The 17,880-nt window shown below is 38.7% G+C and overlaps 1 protein-coding gene across 3 annotated transcripts; it reads left to right on the forward strand.

The window, feature by feature from the left end:
* The first annotated feature begins 107 nt into the window (after window positions 1-107).
* On the forward strand, window positions 108-14,167 carry cuedc1b (CUE domain containing 1b). 3 transcript variants are annotated; one of them, XM_025055076.1, is made up of 11 exons: window positions 108-127; window positions 5,244-5,914; window positions 6,278-6,405; window positions 6,980-7,106; window positions 7,243-7,501; window positions 9,342-9,407; window positions 9,576-9,653; window positions 9,979-10,072; window positions 10,308-10,366; window positions 10,502-10,571; window positions 11,175-14,167. In XM_025055076.1, coding segments are annotated over exons 2-11 (1,197 nt in total). In that variant the 5' UTR covers window positions 108-127; window positions 5,244-5,599; the 3' UTR covers window positions 11,176-14,167. The 3 variants fall into 3 exon arrangements, with proteins under 3 accessions (XP_024910844.1, XP_008306939.1, XP_024910843.1); XM_008308717.3 differs by lacking the exon at window positions 108-127 and adding an exon at window positions 1,506-1,660; XM_025055075.1 differs by lacking the exon at window positions 108-127 and adding an exon at window positions 1,519-1,656.
* The last annotated feature ends 3,713 nt before the right edge of the window (window positions 14,168-17,880 follow it).

A 17,880-nucleotide genomic window follows, 5' to 3' on the forward strand; every position in this document is an offset into this window, starting at 1 on the left:
TGTCATGGAGGCAACGACACGCCTCCCCATGTGATCGTTTAGTAATTTATTTTTGTATTCATCTAAAATCTGCTAGTGCGCCTGACAAGGAAAACCATGTAAACATCTCTACTTTAAACATGTCAAGGTAAAATTTAGCTATTTGTTAAAGCTTTGTATTAGATCACCTGGTGGAAAATATGTATTTTTTCAATGAATTATATATATATATATTACAGATGTATTTCTGTTTTTGTGTCACTGGTCTCCCACAGACAGCAATGGCCATAATAGCGGATGCATTTTTTTTTACAATATATTATATATTATTATATCTATAATATACAACTTAATGTGATGTCCCAAAGACAAGAGCTGAAAAATATCACGCACTGTTGTCACAAATGTGCTAGTGTACTACTTTTCATATTGCAGAGAAAAATAGTGTGCAGCTTTTACTCAGTACAGAGTCTGTTTTCTCTTAAGTAAACAATGCTCTAAATATACAGACCGCTCTTTGTATGTTTTTCCACTGGCCTGCATTAGTCCAATTAGGTCACGGGTCATTCTCATTGCACTCCCTCATCCTCACTCACGTGTATAACACATATATGGCCTTCTTTATCTTCAGTTGATGTCATTTCTATTTTAAAACTTCATAACGTATCTTTCAGTTGTATAGATAATTGTTTTATGTGAAAGCTCATCTCCTTAATAATGTTGTAGGAACGTGTATTTGTTAATCGATAAGGCATAATATGACATGATATGTCATTGAAGCAGGGAATAGTCAACGAGCTCCCTCGTGTGGTTTATGAATGTAGTGCATAAAAAAGAGAGATTAAGGTCAAACATTTTAGCAGAAATATACAAAATGTATACAAATATATAAAATGTGTTTGTTTTTTCATTTACACGGGTGTTAAAACCTTCCAATGATGTCACTCTTCATTAAAAAAACCTACTATATGATAACTGATATATCAGGACTACCAAAACAATATTATGTCTGATCAATTTTCAATTTTTAATAGTTTCCAATTGCCGTAACTTCATAATACTGTATCATGTTCAAATGTGCCATGTATTGTGGAGAACATGGCGCTTCCGGTCACTGCATCTCAGAAGATGCTACTATCCATTCGTGTAACCAGAGCTAAGAGGTGTACTATGTTTATGTGCAAACTGTATCACGAAAACACTACAAAGATATACAAATCCATAATAAAATAATACAATTAAATCCGAATGATCCCCCAAATCGTCGCTAAGCAAAATAAATATAACGAAAATCTAATGTAATGTAAATGTCTAAATGTACAATTAGAATAAAAGACCCTTCCTCGTAGACCCCAAACTATTTTTCTCATCTCTCCCACTTCTTCAGATGAAAATCCAAGATGATAAAATATGAATGTTTATTTGCATAATCGGCAACTAATAACTAATAACTAATAAACGTTTGCCGTGTTTTTTTAACCGTAAATCCTACCTCACGTGAAGGCAACATGAGTTAATGGCATATCTGCGGGTGGGTGAATAAGGGAAGTGAGGGAGGGACAGACCGTATCCTTCTGGCTCCCGTTACGATGCTTCAATCACAGAAAGCACCGTCCTGCTGTTCGACTGTGCGTCCCGTCCAAACTGGAACCAACTGATAGTCGTTTCTGTGCTGCTGTCAGTGAGTAAACACAGTTAATATTTGTATTTCAGTCTTTAAAATATGTTTGATAATGCAACATAGCTCTTTTCTATATTTAAACTGCTGGGTACCATAAACATAAAAACATGTCGCCCAGTTCTGCGCTTCACTTTTAGGAATAGCAACACAGTCGACGAGTAAAACTGCTATTTTTTATCAGTCGTCCTTAGCTGCTCTGCAGCGGGTAAAATAAATTATATGTGTTGTCGTTGTGAACACGGGTGACATACGTGTCCAGAGCTAATGGTAAGCTGTGACCGAGGCCCTGTGTGTGTGTTTGTATGAGAGTGTGTGTGTGTGAATCTGGTTGTGATTAGTTACGGCTGCTAACTGCCGCTACCCATAGTTTTACTTAAAGCCACTGTTAATTTAGACACTATAGCAAGCAGTACAACCAATAACACCAATTATGGAATAACTAAAAAAACTTTAAATGCGCAGTATAGAAAATCTGAACAAAAACAGGAGAAGGGACTCGTTGAATGCCCGAGACGCACCGTTAGCGTGTTGTTAGCAGCTATGTGTTGCTGTGGGAAGCAGAGAGGAGTCTCGGTGAACATAAATGGCTCATACAGGTGCTTAATAGAGCTCTTAATTTTTTTTAGATGACTGTCAAAACATGAAAGTATTTAGATCACTACCACAACGTCCTAAAAATGTTCAAGTGTTACACATGTTCTGGCATTAGCTAAATGTTTACGTTTTGCCCCAGCCTGTAATGCCACACCGTTCAAGGATTTTACAGTAATGCAACTTTGTCTAAGTCTGTTGCATTTTAGAAATACTGTAATCAATATGTTACCAAATGTTGTAGTACAATAACAAGGCATTAACATAAAACAACCCACAGTGATCAACATGACTTACGAATGTCTTGTTTTTTAGTACACTATCACTTGCATTTACTAGTATTTACCGAATACCCCCCCCAAAATGGATGTGCTCTAAAATACGTTTATAGACTTATAGTTAATTTAATGGTGTTAATATATAATAAATAAATATAAGAATATGCTATTTTTTAAAAAGACACTGTTTACAAAACATGGTACATGATTATCAAAATATGAAAAAGAAATTGTGTAATTTTATCTTTTGCACCATGAAGAATTATTGTATTTATTTTTCTTTTTTGAGGGTTTTGTTGTTAAAAATGCCCAATACAAATTCTCTCATCACAAATATCATTACAAGCTGTATTAAAAGAAAATGTATGATTAAAATGAGTCTAAGATTAGAAGTGTTTAACTTGCATTTAATAATAATTTTAGTCAATTCAGGAAATCTATCTGGCTTTTCAAGGTTAAAGATGGTTAACAGCAGTAAGAGATCTTAAATTATGGAAATGTGTGCAAATGGACCTATAGATGGTCAGAATGCACATGAATTTGACATTGAAAAAATAAACAAAAAAAACCTGTAAATCCACAAAATAACGGGTTGACTCACACACGAACACAAACACTACCATACAACCTGAAGTTCAGAGCCTTGTTACGGCACAGCCCCATATCACCAGTTGTTCCTCCCAAAATACCCTCACCTTAAAATACACCCTGCTGCTGGCCACTGTGACACAGCCACTGTAGAAACTGTGAGACAGCTCTTTTTTTGGGGAACATAAGCCATGATGATATATACTAATTCTTCCACAACAACACAAGCCTCCAGACAATAGTAGTAAAAACAGTGATTACGTTCAATAATACAGTATTTCCTCAGTATTAGAGTCCTGACAAAAACCCCATTTTGACACAGTTTGAGCCAAAGAAAGCCCCATAGGACGCTGTGTCCTGTTTCACGTAGCAGATGGCCTCTGTGCACATACTGCTTTACGGCCAGGTTTGTTGGTGATTTCTGATCTTCACTGTTGTTTGTTAGGTGGAGATTTTAATTTTGTGGCTATTTCTTATGAACTCTGTTTCAAATCTGACCCATATGCAGATAATTTCTCTATGCTGTCTCTAAAGTACTAGTACTTTAGCTGTAACTCGCAGGCATGCATGACTCCAGTACTAGTTCAATAGATAGTTAATAGATATTTGAATATCATTTTATTATCATTGATTGTGTGGTATGCTGTGCTTGGACATCAAGCAACGAAACAGCCGGACTGTCAGCCAGGTAAATGAGTGATGGGTTGCTGAGTTCTGTTGGTGGCAGTGAGTCAGTGCAGCTCCAGTGCTCTCATGAGATGAACAAAATCTCAGAAGAACACACACCGCACTGGGCAACAGGTGCTGTAACCAGTTGAGTTGAATTTCAAAAGCTGTGAATTCAAATCTATTTCCAATTTTGCTTTTGCACAAGCAGCATTTAAGTTATAACTAAAGCAGACAAGTGCAGGCCAGAGCTGACACAAGTGGTTTCTTTCAGTCAGCCAGGTACCAGCAGTGACTCTAAAGCAGAAGTCCACTGTATATTTTAATAGCAGCAGCTGTCACCTATACACCCACGCAGAAACACAGGCAGACTCTAAGGACTCTTTGAGTCCTGGATTTTGTGCTAAATATAGTTTAGCTTCTTAGGTGCAGATTAATATACAGTGAATAAAAAGTCACACCCACAACATTACATGTGCATCTAGTCACATGGCAAACATGTTTTTTTAAAAAACAGATAGTTCACTTGCATAGTTAAACACAAAGCAGTGAGCGATGACTCATCCTTACTTGGAACAAACCCTTCAAGCATATTCTTTGTACCAAATCTTGATACCAAAACCTGTGAATAGGTAATCTGCAAATATTTTTACTGGCTTTAAATACTAAACTATACTTATACTTATAAACTATACTAATACTGCAAGTGTTTTTACATGTTAATGGTAACAGGATCTTAATAATAATAATAGTAATAATATTCATTATTGTTTGTACTTCTTTTCCAATTCGTTTTGCTATAAGAAAACAGCCCAATTTTCTAGACCGAGGCAGGTTTCAACCTCAGGGGCCTAGTTAATAACTTATTTTTTCCATCATCGTGGTGCTCAACACAAGCTCTATAGAATATGGAGGCAGGGTGATGTGTTTTCTTTTCCCTATAGCAGAATGAAAACAGACACACTAAAACACTACAACTGTTTGAGTTCACACCCACAGGTAAGTAAAAACCAGGTTCGTTTTGCCTTACAAGTGAAGTGGTCCGTGCACTAAGTTCCGTTACAGAAAACAAAGACAGGAGTGTCCCCCTTGAACAATGTGTTATCAAAGCAAAACAACACCAAGTCACTGCAGGTGACTCTACATAATGTGAAGTTCTACACATACTAGGACTATAATGCCAGACCCACAGGCATCGATGAGGTTGTGCCATGTGCACTTTTTATAGTTGACACAAACTAGGAGAACAGCTTTCTTCTCAGTTGGAACAGAGAGCAGCCATGTTTGTTTCAAACACAAATTCTTTCAACAAGCCTGGTGATCCTTTGACAATTTTTTCAACTAATTCATTTCACTGTAAAATGTGCAAATATGACATTATTTTACATAAGGCCTCTCTATTAAAAACTATTTTTATTTAGTTTGTATTTCTGACTGTGAATAATCTTTCCCTTCTGCAGATGGCGATGCCTTCACTGCAGCTATGCCTGTCCCCTGGAGAATTTTGACCTGATTTTTTTCATCTCGTGACAGGACCTGCGCCTTTTTATCTCACCTGATTGTTATGATCTGTGGAAACCTGATACTACGGTCGGTCATGCCAAAGAGTACTGATTAATACAAAAGCAGCTCTTGGTGGGTTTACTCCAGGTTCTGTGAGGTCCAGCAGATGACTACTTTTTTAAGTGTAAGAATGAGAAACTGAGTTGTGACAAGAAAGCGGAAAGAAAGTGAGACTGAAGGAGCTGAAAGTGACAGACAAGTAGAGCCATCCTTTGACTAGGTTGGCAACACAGAAGGTAGCACTGCCCTGAGGATGACCAGCCTGTTCAGGCGCAGCAGCAACAGCAATGGAGGCTCCAGAAACAGTGGAAGCGGGGGCGGAAGTGGCAGTGGACAGGGGCAGCTCAACAACAGTAGACCTAACCGGCAAGTCCGGCGCCTGGAGTTCAATCAGGCCATGGAGGACTTCAAAACTATGTTTCCTTCGATGGACTACGAGGTAATTGAGTGTGTGCTGCGCTCCAACAATGGAGCTGTGGATGCAACCATCGACCAGCTCCTCCAGATGAGCATTGATGGACAGGGCTCGGATGACAGCTCAGATTCAGATGACAGCATCCCGCCAGAGGTCAGTCTAAAGGTTGCAAATGTACCAAACAAACTCAAGGCTCTAATGCAGCTTGATAAGCTAGAGTATTGGCAATGGAAGCTCAATGTAATTCTCTTTTTATTGATTAGCATTAGGGATCGATTCTGTGTTTTATAAAGTCTCAGGAAGAGAGATTTTACAAATATATATGACAACTGTTTGCAAAATACCAAGCAAGAATTAGTGAGCATGATGGATGATGAACAATGTCTAAAAAGTTTAAATAAAATCCATTGTTTGCTGAAAATAGCTGCACAAATAAACAATTAAATATAAAATACAAACACAATAACCAAAGTTCTTCAGAAATTAATGTTTTATAATATTGCTGTTTGTTTTTAGATTTTAGAGCGAACTCTAGAACCTGACAGTTCTGACGAGGAGCCACCTCCAGTCTACTCTCCACCAACATATGACATGCACATTTATGACAGAAAATACCCAGAAGCCCCACCAACACCACCACCCAGGTAAGTAAAAAGAAATAATCGTGTAAACTATTAACACATAATATTTTTTTTTTTTTGTAAATTAGTCCTACTGATCTTTTGAATATTATGTGGCACTGCTGTGGTATCTAACGGTTAGTGTTGTTAATCAACACTGGGCTCAGATGAATGTTCACGGTCAAAGTGGAATTTCTAAAGGGCTGAATTGAATGTAATTGCAACTAAAGTAAAAGTGTTAAAAGCATTATTTGGGCATATTTGTAATGTAACTGTTGGAATAAGTGTACATTTGACATGGGTGAAGTGCTTGAAGAAACATCAGGCTCCCGGTCCTTCAGAGTCCTTTGACCTCACATTGTCTACACCAAATAAACCCTTTTATGAAGATTATGAAAATAATTCTTACCTTGAGAGTCTTTGAACAGTTGAGGTCTTTTCCATGGTCGTCTATTTCAACAAAAAATTAAAAATATTCATATTAGCAAAGACTTTTTAAAATTTATATCTCTTAATTTCAGGTCATTGTTGTTGTAAAGGGGCTTTTCAGAGCTGACAGTCTGTAAAGTTCTTTATTTGTTTTGTTACTCATGAATAGATTTGAAGTTCAGCCACCTCCAGGTCACCAGCAGGTCAGAAGCTACAGGAATTGGAATCCCCCAATGCTTGGAAACCTCCCTGATGATTTTCTGCGCATTCTGCCTCAGCAGTTAAGTAGTACAACGGTAAGACATATTTTTAAAAAAATTCTCTCTCTTTTAGATTTTAGAAATGCAACCTTGAAAATAAATAGTCATATTTTCTTGTTACAAAAAAATAAATCTTGACCCATTCTGTCTTCTGTCTCCCCCTAAACTGTAGAGCTCACAGAGCAGTCTCTCCCAGCCTTCTTCATCCTCCTCCTCGGTTTCTTCCATAAGTCAGTGGACAGGCCATTCTGGTTCACGGTCTGGTGCTGCAGGCGCTTCAGGAGGAAGCGCTGCAACAAGCGGGGGCACGGAGCAAGACAAAAAACTGAAGCAGTACCTGGAGGATGAGCGCATTGCCCTTTTCCTTCAGAATGAAGAGTTTATGAAGGAGCTGCAGCGGAACCGCGAGTTCCTCATCGCCTTAGAGAGAGGTATCATGTGCATTCAACTCTCTCACACACACAGGAAGTCTCCTTGTACTATCAGTGGCTGCACAGCCTGTGGATGAATGGTATATAATTAAACCTCGGTTTTCACTCACTAATGCATTTACATTTTAGGGAGGCTACAGTTCTCATTTACATGTCGATGTTGAGTTCTGTTTTGCTGGTGTCGAAGGTTCCCGGTGGAGTTCTTGACCTTTAGTCCTGCTGCAGTGTTCTAGATTTACTTGTCTCCTGCGCATGGACAGCAGCACACACAGGAATTTGCGTTTTCACACTGCTCTACATGTGATGGTGCTGCAGTGCACAAACAAAAAGGGCAGACTCGTAAATCTGGCGGTAGACAAAAAAAACCCCATAATATTAGCTTGGTGGTTTAAACTCATAGACTAGAATTTTCTGGGCCACCTTACTTGAAATACAAGGTCTGTATATTTACACTTACAAGAAACTCCACTGTGTGCCTTCTTTTCAGGAAACTTGTTGTTTATTTGTGTGCAGTTATTGCTGTAATTGATGCTTGGTGCTAAAGTCCAACGCATGTGTTTTTGGAATTCCTTTTGTGCAAGTAATCAAACCCCAAATAGAAGATGAGACTGAAATAACAGCAACACCAGGCTATTACCATCTAAGTGTGTCCCTGTTTAAATGCTAAACATTAAGGACACTCTTTAAGAGAGATTTTTTAATTATGATGCAGTGTAGATAATGTGGTTCCTATTAGGTTTGTACAACTAATAACAGATCAGCAGCTCAGACCAGCAAGTGTCTGTTCAGATTTCTTATGCTCCTGATGACTGGCCTAAAGCCTGGACGAAAAAACCCATTCATAACAGCAGTGACTCACCAAATCTATTTTATATGACTCTGCTCTGCTAGACTGACTCTGCCAGAATGACATATTATTTATAGCAGGCTGTGAGAGTGCAGTGAAAGGAGCCAACATGGCTGACTTCCTCTTATCTTATGAAAGCCCAAAGTACAGCTGAGGGGGGAAAAAAACCAAAAGATTTGGTCTGAACAGTTTTCCTGAGACTCTTCAGATGGAACTAGATGTCAAAACAATTCTTGATATACAGTTGAAATTTACAAACACACCATGCTACATTCTGTATTTCAAAACAAACCAGGTCTATATATGATTAGAAATTATTCATAGCTCTGTGCTGTTGCCATGTCCCATTATTAGTTATTAACCTGCTTTGGTTCACTTGGACAAAATTGATTCCATGAGTCTGTGTTTGTCTTTTTTCTCAGCTGATGATGTGACATCGTCTCACTCCAGTTGTCACATACAGACAGCTTGGTCAGGGTGTTTTTCAACATGAAACATGACGTATATAAAGTACATGTATATTTACACTTCTGACCATTTGTCTGTATGAGAAGAGTCGGGAGTGAACGTGTTGGTCAAAGCCCTGGCTCCCATTGTTTTAGAAGGTTTGCTGAAATGTTTATGGGTCACAGCTTTTCATTGAAGACGAGCAGTGCTCTCTATGCTTGTAAACTAAAAAAAAAAACACTCCATTTTACAAAAAAAAAGTCTCATATCTGAGAAGGAGACAATCAATCAGTTAATGTTGTCAGTATATTCTGACGTCACCAAATGTCAACATGAACATTACATATGTGGAAAAAACGGTTTACAGCCCAGTGATTTTTGACACTGACTAACACCAACAAAGCTAGAAAACCGTTTCTTCCTCGTCAGCACTTCTGGATGAATAGATGTGGAGGCTTAGACGTTGGGAGAACTCCTAGCATTAGACCTGAGCTCATCACATCCTGTTCATCGTCAGTGGTCATAACATCTGCTCTCTGTTTTTAGATCGCTTGAAGTATGAATCAAAGAAATCAAAGTCCAGTCATTCATCTAGCATGGAGAATTCCACAGGTAGATATCACTCATCAGGCTTCTTCTGCTCAGCTCTCAGATCAACTCACTACTGCTATCTGCCGTGATACGTCACCTGTGACCCTGTAGTCAGTACACATGATTTGGAATGTACAGTGTGGTAAACTTGTGTCTTTTCCATGTGTGTATGTGTGTGTGTGCGTGCAGGAGAACAGTATCCTGCTTCAGTGGAGGCCATCTCAGATGACGCCCTGTTTAGAGACAAACTCAAACACATGGGCAAATGTGAGTGTCATTAAAACATTAAACTGTAATGTTTAAAAATAAATGGAAGATTCACTTAATAAACCATGAAAATGCTGATTAAAAATGGAAAATAACAATGAAGTTACATGTTCGGGGAGGGCGGTTAGGGTTAGGTGACTAGAGATTAAGTAGAGATTGTTTACCTCATCACTTGCTGGTCAGCTGTGGTACTGCAGCCAAAGTGGTCTCATCAGTTGTAAAAATTGAAACTACTCCAGTGTCGTATACAATCTAAACAAAACATAAGTAAGAGGTCACTGTTCTGTCTACTGAACAACTCAATATCACTTCTCAACTCCTGCAGCAACAAGAAAAAAGCTGTTTGAAATCGCCAGGACATTCTCAGAAAAAACCAAGAGGAGAAAGTCAAAAAAGAGGATGCTGCTGAAGCACCATTCGTATCCTTTATCCGGTTCACAGTCACAAAACTGTTTCTACTGATTTTTACTGTGTCACTCCCATTTAAATATTTAAATATCAATTTCTGCTTTCAACACGTTAAGAACTTAAGTTCTTTGTGGCTCCGTTGTGATCTTGTGTGTGCAGGGTACCTTCATAACTCCGTCATTATATTTCTTTTTTTTTTTCCTACCTCCATAAGATCAGCGTGAACTTAACTTTGTTCTTGTCCAGACTGGGTACAGCCAACTCCACAGCCAATCTCCTTGATGATGTGGAGGCAAACCCCTGTGGTGAGAAACACATCACACACACACACACATTAGGACAATAATATGATTTTCCCCGTACTTCACTATTGTTTGACCTGATGATCTGTGTGTTAAGTAGTGATGCAATTGTTAAAGTTTTATTTTTGTCTTGTCCAGAGGAACATGGTCAGCCGAGGAAAGCAAACACTCAGGAAGAGAATGAACCACACAGTGAGCCAATATCATGGTAAGATGCTTCTCAGTGTCCCTAAGATCAGAACACAAACGGAAAAATCACACAGGAGGTTATGTGACGATAAATGATGTTGACAACATTCATCAATGCATTAGTGAACTAAAAAAAGCCAGAAGAAATCTGGCAGGGAAAAAGTCTAATCAGCACGCATCTCATTTTGTAAACTTGAGGAGCTATGTTTGTTGGTTTAAACAGTGGTCCCCAACCTTTTTTTTATACCAAGGACCAGCTATTACTGCGGACCAGTAATACCGCACCATCGTGATTAAAACATCTTGTGGGACATATAAATGGACCGGTTTTAGTGAAACTCACATCTCACAACAGAAGGGAGGAAAACTGTTCCTAAGACTAACACAATCAGTTCGCCTTTAATACAAGTCAGTCAAGGCTAAAATACAACTAAAAAAAAAACCCTCACAAAGTAGCTGATTAGTATTTTCTCTGATGACAGTTGGCATTGACTTGATAATCCCAGGGATTAACGTTTTAATAATCTCCCTGAGCACAGAGGTAAAGCTCCAAAAGGAAACAGCATTTCTGACTCGTCCAGGGAAAATCCCTCACACCAGCTGTGTATTTCCTGTCTCCCAGATCCTCTCATGCTGTGCCTATCAGGGTTACGTTGGACAAGGCAGCGTGAGCCTCACGATGAGCCGACTTTTAAACTCTCCTTAAACCTGCTGACCCTCCAGACGTTTGTAGTCCAGCCAACCGATGGCTCAAAAAGCAGCCAGTTTTCTTTTTCCCAGGGCGAGGAAATGGACCCTTCCCAGCAGCGGGTTAACTCTGTCTTTTCTGTATGATAACACTTTGTTTATATATAATTTTAAATGTAAAGATAAAAAAACATCAGTAACCACAAGTATTTGTTTTAAATAGAAAGGAACACTAGCATATATCAATGATCAATCTCTGAGTGTTTTTTTTTTTTTTTTCTCAATATGCAGCGATGTACAGTAGCAGGCTGTGTGTTTTTGAGCGGCCTCCGCCCCCCAGGTTGGGCCTTTCATACACATGTGCACATTCCTCTTTGTACCTACGTAGACCTCTATGTTGTTGTTCTGTTTTTTAATTGTACATCTTTAATCAGTTTTGGTTTTTTTAATCTGAATATTGAGACCATTTTTGTTGTATCTACTCATTTATGGTCATGATGTCACACGTGGAGAACTATCGCTCCACAGATCATCAGTGCAGATGAATAGTTCTTTTCCACATTGAACTAAAACTGATTGGAGTTCTTTCATTGTGGCACCAGCTCAGCTGAGCTCTGACGTCATCATCATTAAATCAGTGTTTGTCGCACTCTGACAGCCTACAGCAGGGGTCTGGATCAATACCCCGGTGTTTGCGTTGGACGATGGCCGTCAAGCGTCTGCCACTGTAGTGTGACGTCATTATCGTGTGTACACGGTTAAAGTCTGTCTGGATGTGATTACCTCCAGTCAGTTTGGAGTTTGGTCATAGGTGCTTGAGCAGAGTCAGCCTGAGGTGACACACACACAAAGAAAAAGAAGAGTGAATAAGAAACAGTCTCAGGTTACATCCACACCACATGTCTTTTCATCATCAGCCAAAACGCCGCACTAACAACAAACTAAAAGGATGTCATCATCTTTTTAAACCTTTCAAATCTAGTTTCCAAAACTGTGAGGCAGCTCAACATCAACTCCCAGCGTCAGCGCATTTGAAACGTCAACACAGTTTGGTTAAAGTGACTCTTGAATTGTGTTCTGTTCGGTGCTTCATACAATGCCAGGAATTCATCACACTTAAATGTTTCAGGACCGTTTAAGATGCTGTGCTGAGACGGTCTCTGCACTACTGACCTCTGCTGGTTGGTCTTAGTGGCTGCAACCAATACGCCATGATGAGTTTGAGTCCTTGTAAATGGGGGTAAATACGTTAAAGGAGTTTGATGAAGTGAACACAAAGAGGTTAAATTCCAAACACCGCACTGTTCACTCAGCCTTCAGCTGCATGGTTTCCTCTTTCCTGTCCACAAATCTTTGACTGTCCTGTTTTACAGTAAGAGAAACCCCGAGATTTTTTTTCTCTTTCCTTAGTGCTGGAATCTTAGCTTTAAGCTGACAACAAATGTTAATTACCTAATTTTTAAGAAAATACACATGTGACACACTCAATTCCGACTCTTATTGAGAATGTTGCTGCAAACTGACCTTTAAACTTCAATGTACAGTCAATCTGCATTTAACCCATCCTGGGGATTGAGGGGGTTTTGGTGCTTGTTCGACCCCCCCACAGCCAGTCGTAGGGGATTCTAGTTGTTCTGCGATCTTTTGATGACAAGCCCAGTCTTTGTACCATAAAGGTCATGGGCTAGTTTAAAAGTTTTAATGCATAAAACTTTGCATATCACCCGTCCATACACACACACGCAGGAGCAGTGGAGCTTTGGTCGTGCCACGGTTTGGATTTGAACTAAGACCAATGATTTTAACCACTAGGATTATGACAAAAAGAAGTAGCAAAACTCACATTTGTAAATGGAAATTAAAGTTTGTGTAGCTGAATGTTTACAAAGGTTTTAGTCAAAAATGTCAAACTTACAGTTCTGGGTCTTCGCCAATGAGCCTTCCCCAACTCTATACACGGATTCAGTGGCAGCTCTGCATCTTTTGTGTTGCCTTACTGCCATCTACAGTCTGTTTTCACCAGTCCAGCCGGAAACATCCTGTCAAAATACAAAAAAATAGATAACAACGGTCCTTAAACCAAGCCATACAGTTCTAGTGACCTAATAATGACTAGGGATTACTAACTTACTTTTGTACGTTTGAACAAAAAAAAAATCACATCTGATCTTTCAACTCAGTAAAGAGAACTTCTCTGGTTTCCTACTGGTTGAGTATGTTTAGTAACTCATTCATCTGCATGTCACCAAACTAAGATTATATCATTTAGAAAATCATAGGATTATTGAGGATGGAGTTACAGGGAGCTAATGGTTCCTACAAGATAAAACAGGAAGGAAAGAAGAACAAAAACAAACCCAGAGTTTCCTTCTGACTTGATGATTTCCTTCAGTTGAACCTTTAAAAATCGTTCACATCCTGAGCTGTTATTGAGACTGCGTTGCTATGGTGATGATGTGACATGAAGCTGGAGATGAGGCTAAATGACGTATAGGAAAAAAAACAAACAAAAAAAAGCTTTTAGTCCTCTACATTTCACTGTGCTTTTGATCGATATTTGTGGATGTGACTGTAGCATGGATTAGAGACGTAGGATTAGAGACGTAGAACCAGTGACGTAGCCTGTGTGAATAGAAGGTTGTTGGGACGGAGGGTCAAATGATGAGCCGATAAAACTTCATCTGTGCAATTTTATGTCTGTGATCATCAGATCAATCACAGAAAAGTCCAGGTCAAATCAGAGAATTCTCTTTATTTTCAAATAAATTCAAATCAATCACTTAAATCGATAAATAAAAACTTGAACTCTTGACTTTAAAATCGGTAAATGAATGTAGTTATCAGTTTAGTGTTCTGTAGCATTGGTGTCGTTATGATTGAATTTTAAAAAGTAACTCAGTAACGCATTCTTTTTTTCTTTAAAAAAAACCCCCAAATATTTGAGAAATGATTTATTTAATCTACCACTCATGATTTTATTAATTATCTGTAATGAATGTCATTTATTTGTAATGAGAATCAGAGCACTGTTTTGCTAAACATCTGGCTCTGGGTGCATGTCTGAGGTCAGTGGTTCGGTGCTTGATTAATGAATGTATTCAATACGGAGCAAAGTCGGGGCCTGTCAGTAGTAGCACGGAGTGTGAATGTGTTTCATATCATCATCATCATCATCATCATCATCATCACACTGCCATCAGTCATAGAGATGCTGAGCATGTGTTGTTTTTATGAACTGTCTAGATCAGCTCATCAGACCAGGTGAACATTCGTGTCTCCCTCGACTCCTTGTAGTGATTGTCATTTTTTTAATTTCTTCTATTAAAGACAATTTTGTAGTCATTTCTAAACCGTGCTGTACCTGGTTTAGTTTCTTTAGAAGTTACTGTATATTTGTACATATATTAACCATTAAATTTTTTTTAAAATAAGAACTTGCACGGTTTTCTCTTTTACGTCTTATCATCAGTCAGGTTTATCAGTCACTGGGTCTGATTCTGATCATTTGAGAACACACAAGGTCTATCCGCATCAAATCTGAACTCAGACCATGTCACACTGGGTTTCATTTTACTAGCTTACCTAAAAAAGTAGACAAACACAAATTTTTGTGTGTTTTACCTCAATTATTCTTCATGGTGTTGGTGATCTGGAGCTGGAACCAATCCCAACAGACAGGGGGCGTGGGTGGGTCAAGATACATCCTGGACAATCCTTATCTCCTGGGGTCTGAAACCTTGAACCTTGAAGTTGAAAAAAAGAAACAAAAACATTTTTAGTTTTTAGTAATACTAGTACGGCTAGTAACACAAGTAAAAGTCACTTACCTGTTGTTAAGCAGCTAGAGTTACTAATGGGACTTGTTTTACAAGAATACAAAACATGTTACAAAGTGTCACAATTGTTTCAGAAGGCAGGGATTTGAACCCACATGCACTGCTGTCAGATGTGTTATCCCTACTGTGCTACGGCCAATGAACTGCGAGGAACTTCAGTATTACTGCTTGGTAAAACAACACATACTTTCCAACATCATCAGTTTTGTACAGCCAGGACCGAACCGGGACATAAACTCAGGACAAATATCTGCATCACTGCTGACATCCAGATTACTACTACAGTCTACAGGACAGGAAAACACCTCAAACATGCTTTTAATAACTTTTATTTTTTTAAACTCCCTAATAGTTCTGTACAATCAGCAAATCAAACTTAAAGATGAGCCAAGCAGAAAACAAAAACAAAGAAAAAACAGACTGATCTGTACATGTTATATGCCTTTGGGCACAACAGCTTAACATCCATTTAAATAATCAAATGATGACTTGTCTCGCTGTGCAAACACTTACAAACCAAACCCAGAGTGAGGGGACACTGGGTGAGTGGACACAGGGAGGCAGGACAGACCAGACCAAACCTCAAAAAACAAAATCAAAACAAAAACAAAAAACAAAAGGAAAAAAATATATCCACATGTTCCCTTTACATCTGTTTTCTTCCAGTGTTATAGAAAAGTACAGTCCAGTATCTTATGTACAGAGAAATGAACAGAGCTACAGAGTCTACAAGCAGCAGCGGTGACGACGTACAAAGACCTGAAGATTAAAGCATACAGTGAGAAAGAGGAGCAGGAGACGTGAGGAAGGACCAACACCTGGCGTCCACAGACAATATGGCTACTGCTCCCACTCAGCACCACACAGGTTACAGTCGTCAGTTCAAGATCTAGTCGTCAACTTCTTACATTTTTCAACCTCTTCCATCCTTAAATCAAACAGCTGCACACATCAAATGTCAAATTATCCCCAAGTTATCCTTTCCTGAGATAAAAAATATTCAATTTTTTTATCTACCTTTGTCAACAGTTTCTATATCTCTGTAAATATCAGACAAGGACAAAACATTTTTTTAAATTCATTTTGTCCACATAAACCTGCCTTATTGCTAAAAGAACACGATGTCTGTTCGCACTGAATCACTTCTCAGATCAGCGGAAAGGCAACTACACACGGACGAACAAAATATCTGACGCCATAACACTGGACAAACGTCACGACTTAATGTGTGAAATGTCAAAAAATAAATTAAAAAAATACAGGATGATGATGAAAAAAAAAAAAAAAAACAAGTGAGAAAGTCGTGGTAATAAGTGGTGGAGATGCCCCCCTGTTCTTCAGTTGTGGTTAAACCAGTGGTTCCCAAAGTAAGGGGCGGGTCCCCCCAGCAGGAAAGAGGAAATATAATAGCAAAAGGGCAATATTTCCTTTGTGTAATGATATAAGTATATAGTAGGAATGACAGGGTTTCTGAATGTGTCGACAATCCTGCAGAAGGGGGCGCTGCAGGAAAAGGTTTGGGAACCACTTGTTTAAACAGATCCATAGGGATCAGTCAGCATGAGGCTTAAGTTACGCTGGTTTGTTGCACCTCTCAGCTGCCGTCCCTCTGCTCACTGAAGCTGTGAGGATGACAGACAGCTGAAGTCACTGAACCACTGGAGCTGCGTTTTCTACCAGTGTCTGGGTGTGAATACAAAAACAAAAAAAACAAAAACAAAACCCAAAACAAACAACCGAGCAACGTGAGGAAAACTTCTGAGGATTCAGTTTTAGGGCAGTATCCTGGTTCCTTCATCCAGACATCAGTCCTGATCTGTACTTCCACACTCCCCCTTACCCCCTGAAGTGTCCATTATAATCTCCATTACAGGTACAGTATGAGAGAATCTCCTTTAAAATATATCAGAATCAAACAAAACAAATTATCTTCACGATTCTTAATTGCCCACAAGTGTATGATTGTTTTAAGTAGTTAGAAATGCACCTCTGCAGTTACATCCTGGTCTGAAATAATTTTCACGTCATTTTTTTTAACACCTGCTTCCTTAAATAATAACATCTTAACTCTCAGATTAGCATTCTAGTTTCATTATGATTGATAAACCCTGCATTAAAGGTAGAGTAAACTGTAATGGTCATTTTGTTCAGTTTCTCCATGACGCACTATGAGCTAACCATTGTGTTTAAAGTAGTTGGGATGGGAGTTGGCCAGTAGATGGCAGTAGTGTTGCAACTAAAAAATGCAGCACTATTACTGAATAAATTTAGTATTGGCAAGAGGCAGGTGTTACAACATTACATTTGACTATGAAAAAGTAAAGGTGCATTTCTAACATCTGGTCGTCAAACACAAAAAGTCAAAATCATATTTGTTCTTGCAGAAATATCTTTAAACAAGGTTTGGAATAGTCACTAGTGTTGTTCCACTGCACCTAAATCACAGACCAGGACATGTGTTCTCTGATCATAGCACCCCCTGCAGGGGAATAGGTTTCAGCCACATTCCTTACAAATAAAAAATCCTGTGTTACCTCGACTCTACTGACCTCTGACCCTCATTTAACACACACACACACACAAACACATGCTGTACATCAATTAATGCCAATAACATTTGAAATTTAACTTCAGTTAAAGTCCTACAGTAACTGAACATGTCAGCTATATAAATTGTGTAGAAATATGAATTTCTTTCTCTTTCTGCTGCACCACACGCTTCCACATCAAATCTAAAACAGTGACCACAACAGAACCAGAAGCTGCTATTTTTGCATATGTTTTTTGCACATAAAATCTGGATAA

This window comes from Cynoglossus semilaevis, chromosome 4 (assembly GCF_000523025.1).
Source record: "Cynoglossus semilaevis isolate Cse_v1.0 chromosome 4, Cse_v1.0, whole genome shotgun sequence".
NCBI classification, from domain to species: domain Eukaryota; kingdom Metazoa; phylum Chordata; class Actinopteri; order Pleuronectiformes; family Cynoglossidae; genus Cynoglossus; species Cynoglossus semilaevis.